This window comes from Hemiscyllium ocellatum, chromosome 23, assembly GCF_020745735.1.
Source record: "Hemiscyllium ocellatum isolate sHemOce1 chromosome 23, sHemOce1.pat.X.cur, whole genome shotgun sequence".
Classification (NCBI taxonomy): domain Eukaryota; kingdom Metazoa; phylum Chordata; class Chondrichthyes; order Orectolobiformes; family Hemiscylliidae; genus Hemiscyllium; species Hemiscyllium ocellatum.
Window position 1 is genome coordinate 59,894,854 of NC_083423.1, and position 12,659 is coordinate 59,907,512.

Sequence of the window (12,659 nt, forward strand, 5' to 3'; positions counted from 1 at the left end):
GCCCTGTTTTGATTTGACTTCATATCTCTGTTATTTTGTTCTCTCTGTTTATCTTTCTTTCTTTCCCTTTGCTTCACCGTCTTTCCATTCCCTTTCCTCTTTCCAACCAGCACAATGATTTTGCTTTTAATGAGCACCTCCTCAGTCCAATAAGAGACACTCTTCCTTCATCCAGTTATAAATATTTTGTGTGTTTTCTCTGAAAGTAACAGTATGAAAATCCAGGTTACTTTACATTAGATTTTAAGTCCTTCAATATTCTCAGTATCTCAAAAGAGTAAGCCTCTTCCTTTAAACAAACTCCCTTTCAAATATCAAATTCAATTTTTAAAAAAAGTCTAAGCCAGTATCACTATTTTCTGAGTTGTTTCATCTACTTGGGTGACTTGATTGTCCCTCAGTGTTACTGCCTGCACTGTCACTCAGTGTTACTGTGACACTGTCTGGCAGTGTTACTCCCACATTACACCTCAGTATCAGTTTATTAACAGGTTTTGAAGAACTGAATCTATAATATTGACGCAAGTCTTCATTTCTTTCAGCTGGTTTGGATAATGGCTTTCATTGCTGCTGTTCTTCTTGGGCTTGACATTGGTCTTGGGGCAGGTGTAGGATTCGAACTGCTGACTGTTGTGTTCAGAACACAGTTGTGAGTATATTCCAACCTATGAGCTGCTGTTTAGAGTTGTGGACTCATGAATGTTTTAATTGTTTTCTCTCTGAAATCTTTCTATCATTCCCAAAGTATGCTCCCAGAATTGGACACAATCTCCAGTTGAAGGTGAATTGTTATTACGAAGGTTATTCATAACTGCTTTGGTTTTGAACTCTGTTCATGGATTTTCAAAACAGGAATCCAGTTTAAACATTTGAAGTTTTCCACCTTGAATGGTTTATGCATATTTACCTTCAGGCCCCTCTGCTCCTTTTGAATTGCATTTTAAAACTTTATCCTGTTGTTGCACATTTTTCGCATCAGTTCACATTTCTCTGCATGAAATTTCATCTGCCACATATCCATCAGTTTCACCTCTTGAAATCTCTCACTGTCCTCCCCACGTTTAACAAATTTTTCAACATTCCTGCCATATTACGTCATGTATACCCAAATGGTATATCATTCATGCACATCAAGAAAAGCATTGGTCATAGTATTGGCACCTGCAAAAATTGCATTGTACAATGTCCTGCAGCCTGAATTACAACTGCAATTACAAACACTTGTATCTGTTTCCTACCTCTGTTGCCCATGTGCTTTGACTTTTCTCCAAGTCAATTATGTGGCTTTTTATCAAAGACCTCTGGAAGTCCATCTAAACCACATCAATTGTCGTCATCAACCATCTCTGTTACCTGATCAAAAACTCAACAAAATGAATCACTACCTTGAACAAACCTATGGTTTGCCTTCAATACTCCAAAATATTCCAAGTGACTTCTACTTGTGCCTCAGATTACTGCTTTGAAGATTGAGATTAAGCTTTAAGGTCTGTGGATGCTACGAATCCCTACACTCTATTCCTGGTGACTTACCAACTTTCAACAAAACAGCAAGTAAACTGTTACACTGGCACAGCCCCTTCCATTACAGCAAGTACATTGTGTGGTGGTACCTGGTTTCACCTTTCGGACACATTGCATAAAGCCCAATTTGTTGCATTGTTGCAAATTGTATTTTCCATAAATCCCTCTCTATCGCCTTGAACAAAGACTCTTCTCTTTCCATCCTTCAGTTTTAATGGACTGTAAGAAATCCGAAACTCCAAGCACAATCCAATTGCAGAAATGTAGGTCACTGATAAGTGAATTGATGCTTTCTCTGTGCTTTTACTTCATTTTATTTCATTTTACGCTTTGATTATATTTTATCAAATACACATTGAAAGCTCTGACAATGGTGTCATAAGTGGAGGTTTCTCTATTTACATGTGCTTTGCTAAAACATCATCTGCAATGCTGATTGCACAGAGAAAGGTACTGACCTGGTTTGAATTGGCTGTTCATTCTGAAGCATTCCTGTGTCCAGTGAATCATCTATGCCAGTTTGGCCATATTTCAACTTGTCATGGACTTTTCTCATCTATGGTGCTGTTAGGGCCTGTTCCATGACTTCCCCCTTATTAGAGATTGCTTCCTGCATTTTCCATTTTGTCAGTCACCATGTGGATTGGGCTGTTCCTTTTGTGACTCCCCCCTGCTTTGTCCTGTTGCTAGATTACTCATTCACTGCCACTATCTTTTTTTTGGTGGGTCTTAGATCATGACCAACCCGCTGTCTCAACCTTTAGCTTTTAGAAATCTATTTCTTTCTTAAACACATTCAGTGACTTCATATTATCCTGCAGTAGAGACTCCCACAGATTCACTACTCTTTGAAGAAATTTCTCATCTTATTTCAAAATTGCCTACTCCATAGGGAAACGAGGGATGGGCAGTAGATGATGGCCCAGGCAGCGATACCCAAATCCCACAAATGAATTTTAAAAAAGCAGGAATATTTGGATTTGGAGAAGATGACCTGAGGCCTATGTCAATACTGTCTTGGTCACTGTTAATGAGGTGGTAATCATTGGTTTATTGCAATGACTTTAATATGGGGGTTGGAAGTTCATTTCAGACTCAAATGGGACACCAAGATTGCAAATAATCTGCTTTACCCTTCTGGGGCAGAATGTGGATGATATATAGGGGGGGACCTCATGTAGATCCTTGCAGGACCCTACAGGTGACCCTACGTGAGCAGGGAGGGAAATCACTGTAAGTGATTCTCTGGCTATGATTGGATAGATAAGAATTGAAACAACACAGTGGCCCTGGACAGCTGGACAACAGTGGAGAGAGGTTAGAGAAGAATGATGTGGTCACTCTGTCAAAAGCTGCTGACACATTGAGGAGGATGGTGTGACTATTCTGTAAAGGATTGAAGATGTATTGGGAGGATGAGGAAGTATCATTTGAGGGATTGAGTGCCAGAGCCATGATGTCATGCTGCAACTGTACAAAATGCTAGTGTGGCCTCATTTGGAACATTGTGTACAATTCTTGTCGCCCCATCACAGGAAGGATGTGGAAGCATTGGAAAAGGTGCAGGGGAGATCTACCAGGATGTTGCCTGGTCTGAAGGGAAGGTCTTATGAGGAAAACCTAAGGGACTTGAGTCTGTTCTCATTGGAGGCTAAGAGGAAATTTAATAGAGACACAGATGATCAGATTGGTTAGATAGGGTGGACAGTGAGAGTCCTTTTCCAAGGATGATGATGTCAGCTTGTACAAGGGGGCATAGCTACAAATTGAGGGGTGATAGATTTAATACAGATGTCAGAGGCAGGTTCTTTATTCAGAGAGTGGTAAGGGCATGGAATGCCCTGCCTGCCAGTGTAGTTAGCTCAGCCACATTAGGGGCATTTAAACAGTCCTTGGATAAGCATATGGGTGGCACAGTGGCACAGTGGTTAGCACTGCTGCCTCACAGCGCCAGAGACCCAGGTTCAATTCAGGCAACTGTCTATGTGGAATTTGCACATTCTCCCCATGACTATGTGGGTTTCCACTGCGTGGGTTTCCTCTGGGGGCTCCGGTTTCCTCCCACAGTGCAGGATAGGTGAATTGGCCATGCTAAATTGCCCGTAGTGTTAGGTGAAGGGGTAAATGTTGGGAATGAATCTGTGTGGGTTGCTCTTTGGAGGGTTGGTGCGGACTTGTTGGGCCGAAGGACCTGTTTCCACACTGTAAGTAAGCTAATGATGATGGGATAGTGTAGGGGATGGGCTTAGATTAGTTCACAGGTCGTTGCAACATTGAGGGCTAAAGGGCCTGTTCTGCACTGTATTGTTCTATGTTCTATGTTATTTTTATCGCAGTGGTTAGGAAAAAGAAGGAAGCATATGTCAGGTATAGACAAGATAGACTGAGTGAATGCTTAGGAGAGTATAAAGGAAGTAGGAGTATACTTAAGAGGGAAATCAGGAGGGCAAAAAGGGTACATGAAATAGCTTTGGTAAATAGAATTAAGGAGAATCCAAAGGGTTATTACAAATACATTAAGGATGAAAGGGTAACTAGGGAGTGAGTAGGGCCACTCAAAGATCAGCAAGGTGGCCTTTGTGTAGAGCTGCAGATGATGGGGAAACATTAAACGAGTATTTTGCATCAGTGTTTATTGTGGATAAGGACATAGAAGATATAGAATTTAAGGAAATCGATGGTGGTATCTTGAAAGATGCTCATATTACAGAGGAGGAAGTGCTGAATGTCTTGAAACGCATAAAAGTGGATAAATCCCAAGGACCTGATTGGGTGTACCCTAGAACTCTGTGGGAAGCTAGGGAAGTGATCACTGGGTCCTTTGCTGAGATTATTGTATCATCAATAGTCACAGGTGAGATGCCAGGAGACTGGAGGTTGGTTAACGTGGTGCCACTGTTTAAGAAACATGATAAGGAAGAGCCAGGTAACTATGGACTAGTGAGCCAGCTAATTATGGACTAGTGAGCCTGACGTCAGTGTTGGGCAAGTTGTTAGAGGGGATCCTGAGGGACAGGTATTTGGAAAGGCAAGGACTGATTAGGGATTGATGAAAGTGAGTACTGCATATGCTGGAGATCAGAGTCAAGATTAGAGTGGTGCTGGAAAAGCACAGCAGGTCAGGCAGCATCCGAGGAGTAGGAAAATCGATGTTTTAGGCAAAGGTCCTTCATCAGGAATGAGGCTGGGAGTCTCAAGGGTGGAGAGATAAATGGGAGGGGTGGGGGTGGGGCTGGGGGGAAGGTAGCTGAGAGTGCCATAGGTGGATGGAGGTGGGGGTGAAGGTGATAGGTTGGAGGAGAGGGTGGAGCAGATAGGTGGGAAGAAAGATTAACTGATTAGGGAAATCACGTTTCATGAACTTGATTGAAATTTTTTGAAGAAGTTACCAGGAGGATTGATGAGGGCAGAGCAGTAGATGCGATCTATATGGACTTCAGTAAGGCGTTCAACAAAGTTCCCCATGAGAGACTGGTTGGCAAGGTTAGATCTCATGGAATACAGGGAGAACTAGCCATTTGGATACAGAACTAGCTCGAAGGGTGTTGGTAGAGGATTGTTTTTCAGACTGGAGGCCTGTGACCAGTGGATTGATGCTGTATCCGCTACTTTTCATTAATTATATAAATGATTTGGATGTGAACACAGGAGGTATAGTTAGTAAGTTTGTAGATGACATCAAAATTGGAGGCGCAGTGGACAGCAAAGAAGGTTACCTCAGATTACAACAGGATCTTGAACAGATTGGCCAATGGCCTGAGAAGTGGCTGATGGATAATTTAGATAATTTAGATAAATTTAGATAAATGTGAGGTGTTGCATTTTGGGAAAGCAAATCTTGACAGGACTTATTCACTTGATGGTAAGGTCTTAGGGAATGTTGCTAAACAAAGAGGCCTTGGAGTGCAGGTTCATAGCTCCTTGAAAGTAGAGTCGCAAGTAGATAGGATAGTGAAGAAGGCATTTGGTATGCTTTCCTTTATTGGTCAGAGTACTGAGTACAGGAGTTGGGAGGTCATGTTGCGGCTCTACAGGACATTGGTCCACTTTTAGAATTTTGTATGCAATTCTGGTCTCCTTTCCATCAGAAGGATGTTGTGAAATGTGAAAGAGTTCAGAAAAGATTTTCAAGGATGTTGCCAGGGTTGGAGGATTTGAGCTAGAGGGAGAGTTGAATAGGCTGGGGCTGTTTTCCTTGGAGCGTTAGAGGCTGAGGAGTGACCTTATAGAGGTTTATAAAATTATGAGGGTTATGGATAGGATAAATAGACAAAGTCTTTTCCCTGGGGTTGGGGAGTCTAGAACTAATCCCAAATGGGATTAGATTAATTTAGGATACCTGGTCAGCATGGACAAGCTGAACTGAAGGATTTGTTTCAATGCAGTACAGCTCTATGACTCTACGTTAACTTCTGCTGGACTTAAAGGAAGGAAGATGAGAGCGATAAAAGGAATTGGCCAGGGTGAGAGGGAGTAATGGTTGTAGTGAGAACAAGGGTATCAGTTGTGGAGGTCAGCATGGGATTCAGCAAATCAAAAGTTGTAGAAATATTATAACAAATGAACATTTGAAGGCTAGCCAGCTGGAATGTCGAAATTGCAGTTCTAAGTTAATTGGGTAAAATTTTACCAATGGATGGATACAAAGGAAAATAAGCTTGTGACGTGGGTAGAGTAACACATGGAAGGTGACTGGAGATGGCCATAGTTGTGATTTGAAGAGTAAGATCACGTGAGATGGTAAATCAAGGATATGGCCATGAGTATGGAGAGTTTACTTAAAGAGAGAGATTTTCTAGTTCAGAGTTTTTCCAACAACACAATTGCTAAAACTCTTTTAGTGTCAGGAACAGATACACATCTGAAAATGGTGTTAAGGAAGATAACATGCACAAAGTATTGAATGAATTGAATTGAATTGCATTGAATTGAATTTATTGTCAAAGGTACCGAGGCATAGTGAAAAGCTTTGTCTTGCAAGCAATACAGACAGATCACAGAGTTAAATAGCATAGATAAGTAAATAATAGGTAAAGAGCAGCAAAAACAAAAGCACAAGTACAGGCAAATGTCAACAGTTTGTGAGTCAATTCAATATCCTTAACAGTGGGGTAGAAACTGTTTTGAAACCAGCTGGTGCGTGAGTTCAAGCTCTGTATCTTCTCCCCGACAGTGGAGGTTGTAGAAAAACATTGACAGGGTGGGATGGATCTTTGAGAATGTTGGTGGCCTTTCTTTGACAGTGGGCCCGGTAGATGGAGTCTATAGATGGAAGGTTGACCTTTGTGATCATCTGGGCCGAGTTCACCACTCTCCATAACCGTCTCCGATCTTGAATGGTACAGTTGCCATACCAGGTAGTGATACATCCAGACAGAATGCTCTCAGTGGCACACCTATAAAAGTTGTCAAGGGTATTCACCGTCATGCCAAATTTCCTCAGCTGCCTGAGGAAGAAGAGACGTTGTTGGGCCTTTGTAACCAGTGCGTCCGCATGAAGAGTCCAAGAAAGCTTGTTGTGGATGACCACTCCCAGGAGCTTGACACTCTGCACTCATTCCACCTCAGTGCTGTTAATGTGTAGGGGGCTATGAGTAACATCCCACCGAAAGTCAATAATGAGTTCCTTGGTTTTGCTGGCATCGAGAGCTAGGTTGTTCTCAGTGCACCATTTTTTCAGGTCTTCCACCTTCCATCTGTAATTTGTTTTGTCACCATCTGAGGTTTGACCACCTATGGTGGTGTCATCAGTGAATTTGTAAATGGCATTAGTCTGGTATTTGGGTGCAGTCATGGGTATACAGTGAGTACAGTAGGGGCTGAGTACACACCCCTGGGGGACTCCAGTGTTGAGTGTTAGTGAGGATGAAATATTGTCCCCAAACTTCACTGATTGTGGCCTGTGAGTCAGGAAACTGAGGATCCAGTTGCAGAGTGTGGGACTTAGTCCGCGATCACTAAATTTAGTAATCAGTCTCAAGGGGGTAATAGTGTTGAAGGCTGAACTGTAGTCAATGAGTAGGATTCTTACGTAGCTGTTCTTGGTGTCAAGATGTTCCAGGGAAAAGGCAAGTGATATGGCATCTGACATGGATCTGTTGGCTTGATAGGCAAATTGGAGTGGGTCAAGAGTAGTGGGGAGGCTGGAGCTGATTAATGCCATGACCAGCCTTTCAAAGCACAGCATGACTACTGAAGTTAGGGCCACTGGGCGGTAGTCACTGAGACATGCTACATGAGCCTTCTTAGGCACAGGGATGATGTTGGCCCTCTTGAAACAGGCAGGGACAGTGGCCTGCTGCAGGGAGAGGTTGAAGATGTCCGAGAATACCTCTGCCAGTTGACCTGCGCATGCTCTGAGTGCACAGCCTGGTACTCCGTCTGGTCCCAGCGCTTTCCTTGGATTCACACAAAGGAAACCTGATCTGACGGTTGGGATAGGTTCATCAGGATTTGTCAGTATAGGTGTTACCTCTGCATTGAAAGTCTGCTCAAAGCGAACATAGGCAGCGTTGACATGATCGGAGAGGGATATCGTCTGCTATCTCACACTGTCTCCTTTCAGAACCTATGATGTCATTCAGTCCTTGCCATAGTCACCAGGTGTCTGTCTGGGTCTCTAGTTTGGATCAGTATTTGTCCTTGGCTGTCTGAATGGCTCTGCGAAGGTCATACTTGGATTCTTTATATTTGAGTGGGTCTCCTGATCTGAAGGCCTCACACCTGGTTTTAAGCAGGTTCTGTATGTCTTGATTCATCCAGGGTTTCCTGTTGGGGAACACTCGGATTGACTCCCTTGGTATGCAGTCCTCCACACACTTGCTGATAAAGTCTGTGACGGTGGTGGTGTACTCATCCACGTACCTGTGAACTGTTTGAACACGGCCCAATCAGCCGATTCCAGACAGCACTGTAGTTGATCCTCTGCCTCCTCCAACCAGCACCACACCTGTATCTGCGAAGGGGTCTCCTGCTTGAGCTTTTGCCTGTAAGTCAGGAGTGCAAAATGCTTTCACAGTAATGGAAGTGAGAGTGGGCAATTTGGCCCATCGAACCTGCTCTTCCATTCATTAAGATCATGGCTGACCATTGTCTCAGCTCCTCCTACCTGCATTATCCCCATAACCCTTAATTCCCCTACCATGCAAAAACCCGTCCAATTGTGTCTTGAATATATTTAATGAAACTGCCTCTACAGCTTTCTCGGGCAGAGAATTCCATAGATTCACAATTCTCTGGGAAAAGCATATCCTCCTTATCTCTGTCCTAAATCTATTCCCCCACTATCTAGAGGCCGTGTCCCCTAGTCCTAGTCTCACCCACCAGTGGAAACAACTTGCCTGCCTCTATCTTATCTATGAAAAAATGAAGACTGCAGATGCTGGAGATCATGTTCGAAAAGTATGGCGCTGGAAAAGCACAGCAGGTCAGGCAGTGTTCAAGGAGCAGGAGAGTAATGTTTTAGGCATAAGTCCTTCATCAGGAATGTGTGGGTGGCGGGGGGGGTCGGTGGGGGGGAGGAACTGAGTCATAAATAGGAAGGTAGGGGTGGGGGGAAGGTAGCTAGGCAGATGATAGGTAAATGCAGGTGGGGGGTGATTGTGATAGTTCGGTGGGGAGGGTGGAGCGGATAGATGGGAAGGAAGATGGACAGGTAGGACAGGTCAAGAGGGTGGTACTGAGTTGGAAGGTTAGATCTGGGATAAATTGGGGGGAAGGGAGATTATGGAACTAGTGAAGTTGATGTTGATTCAGTGCAGTTGTTGAGGCGTTCTTCCTCGAGTCGTCGGGTGGCTTGGATTTGGCGTTGGAAGAAGTCCAGGATTTTCATATCTTTAGCAGAGTGAAAGGTGGAGTTGAAGTGCTTGGCCACAGGGCGGTGGAGATTTTTGGTGCGTGTGTCCCGGGGAGGTTCCCTGAAACATTCTGCGAGTTGTCGTCCTGTCTTCCCAATGTGGAGGAGACCACATTGAGAGCAACGGACACTGATGAGATGATAGGATATGCATGAAAATCTCTGCTGGATGTGGAAGGATCCTTTGGTGCCCTGGATGGAGGTGAGGGAGGAGGTATTGCAGGTTTGTAGCAGCAAGGAATGGTTCCAGAAGTGAAGGATGGGTTGGTGGGGGGGCATGGAACTGATGAGTGAGTCGGGGAAGGAATGGTCTCTGCGGAATGTTGATAGGGGTGGGGAAGGAAATATATCCTTTGTGGTGAGTTCTGATTGTAGGTGGCAAAAATGTTGGAGGTTAATGTGCTATATCTGGAGATTAGTGGGGTGGAAGGTGAGGACCAGGGAGTTCTATCCTTGTTGCGATTGGATGGATAAGGTTCAAGGTTGGAGGTGCTGGAACTAAAGGCCATGTGCTGGAGAGCATTGCTGACCATGTGGGAGGGGAAATTGCAGTCCTTGAAATAGGAGGCTATCTGGGATGTCCTGAAGTGGAATTGCTCCTCCTGGGAGTAGATACAGCAGAGGCAGAGGAATTGGGAATAAGGGATTGTGTTTTTACAGGTGTTGGAGGAAGTGTAATCCAGGTAACTGTGGGAGTCTTTGGGTTTGAAGTAAATGTCCATGTTGATTGATTGCCAGAGATAGAGATAGAGGGGTCCAGGTAAACTTGAAGTTAAGATGGAAGGTTTTCATGAAGCTGATGAACTGTTTAACCTCCTTATGGGAGCATGAAGTGGCACCGATATATTTATAGATTGTCAGCCTATATCTATTAGATTAGATTTCCTACAGTATGGAAACAAGCCATTTGGCCCAACAAGTCCTTACTAACCCTCGGAAGAGAAACCCAGCCAGATCTCTTCTCCCATTCCATTTTTACCCCTGACTAATGCACTATGGGCAATATAACATGACCAATTCACTTGAACTGCACATCTTTGGATTGTGGGAGGAAACCCATGGGGAATACGTACAAACTCCACACAGATAGTTGCCCCTGAGGTGGGAATCGAACTCCAGTCCCTGGTGCTGTGAGGCAGCAGTGCTAGCCACTGAGCCACCATGCCACTCTCCAAGAGAAAAGTCCCAGAACTTAGTGGTATTTCACTTTTACCAGACCAGGCTGAGTCTGCAAATCACTGGTACATTTCAGAGTCACTGGGACAATTAATCTGAATATCAGTACATATGTAAATACTGTGTACAATATCTTATTCCAAGATGGCTTTTAATTCTTTCTACTTAAGGAAATTAACTGGTGTGGTTGTGTAGTTTATGGTTTGACATATTGATTAACATACTGATTAACATTTTGCTGCATTTGTAAAATGTTAAAGGACTGGTATACAACAATTAACATTTGCACCACACTGGGGTCAGGCAATAACCATCTGTAATGATAGTATCTCACCATTTCCGTGTTACCATCATGGAATCTTCCACTATCAACATCCTGTGGTTACCATTGACCATAAACTGACATGGGCCAGCCATATAAGTACAGTGACTACAAGAGCAGCTCAGAAACTATAATACTGCGGTGAGTAACTCACTTCCCAACTCTCCAAAACTTGGCAACAGTCTACAAGGGCTCAAGTCAGGCGTGTAGTGGAATGCTCTCCACTTGCTTGATTGACTGCAGTTCCACTAACACTCAGGAAGGTTGACACTATCTTCAACATGCAGTTGGCTTAATATGCACGCATCCACCACCTTTATCATTCAGTTCCTTCACCAGATATGCATAGTGGCAAAAGTGTATACCATCTGCAAGATGCACTGAAGCAACTCACCAGTGCTCCTCTGACATCATCTTCCAACGTGACCTATAGGGACTTCAGTAAAGCTTTCAACAAGTTTCCTCATGTCAGCAAGGTTAGATCACATGGAATAGAGGGAGAACTAACTATCTAGAAACAGAACAGGGCTCTCAGGTAGAATATAGAGGGCGGTGATGGAGGGTTGCTTTTCAGACTGGAGGCCTACGACCAACAGTGTGCCACAAGGATCATTACTGGATCCACTATTTTGTTATTTATATAAATTATTTAGATGTGAACATAGGAGGTATAGTTAGTAAGTTTGCAGATGAAACCAAAATTGAAGATGTAGTGGATAGCGAAGAAAGTTACCTCGGAGTGCAAACGGGATCTTGATCAGATGGGCCAATGGGCTAAGGAATGGCCAATGGAGATTAATTTAGATAAATGTGACGTGTTGCATTTTGGAAAGACCAATCAGGACAGCACTTGTAAACTTAAAGGTAAGGTCCTGGGGAATGTTGCTGAGCAGAGATCATGGAGTGTGGGTTCATAGTTCCTTAAATGTGGAGTCGCAGGTATATAAGATAGTGAAGAAAGCATTTGGTATGATTGCCTTTATTGGTAAGTGCATTAAGCCTAGGAGTTGAGAGGCCATGTTGCAACTGTACAGGATATTGATTAAGCCACTTTTGAAATACTGTGTGCAATTCTGGTCTCCCTGTGATAGGAAGGATGTTGTGAAACTTGAAAGGGTTCATATTGTATGGATGAATTTTAAATTTACAAAATTTACATGGATGTTGCCAGGATTGGAGGGCTTGAACTATAGGGAGAGGCTGAATATGCTGGGGTTAGTTTCACTGGAGTGTTGGAGGCTGAGGGGTGACCTTATTGAGATATTGAAAATCATGAGGGGCTTGGATAGGGTAAGTATACAAAGTTGAAAAATGTGTTGCTAGAAAAACACAGCAGGTCAGGCAGCATCCAAGGAGCAGGAGATTTGATGTTTCGGGCATAAGCCCTTCTTCAGAAATGAGGAAGGTGTGCCAAGCAGGCTAAGATAAAAGGTAGGGAGGAGGGACTCGTGGGAGGGGCGTTGGCAATGCGATAGGTGGAAGGAGATTAAGGTGAGGGTGATAGGCCAGCGAGGGGGTGGGGGCGGAGAGGTCGGGCGGTACTGAGTCCAAGGGTTGGGACTGAGATAAAGTGGGGGAAGGGGAAATGAGGAAACTGGAGAAATCTGCATTCATCCCTTGTAGTTGGAAGGTTCCTAGTCGGAAGATGCGCTCTTCCTCCAGGTGTTGTGTTGCCATGGTCTGGCGATGTAGGAGGCCAAGGACCTGCATGTCCTTGGCAGAGTGGGAGGAGAGTTACAGGATGGTTGGGTTGGTTGGTGTGGGTGTCCCAGAGGTGTTCTC

At 43.9% G+C, this 12,659-nt stretch overlaps 1 protein-coding gene across 1 annotated transcript in view; it reads left to right on the forward strand.

The window, feature by feature from the left end:
- LOC132826965 (chloride anion exchanger-like) overlaps positions 1–12,659 on the forward strand; it is a 60,143-nt gene that overhangs the window by 28,979 nt on the left and 18,505 nt on the right. The window contains exon 13 of the mRNA XM_060843292.1: positions 543–649. Within this exon, the coding sequence (XP_060699275.1) occupies positions 543–649 (107 nt within the window). The remainder of the gene's footprint in view (positions 1–542; positions 650–12,659) is intronic.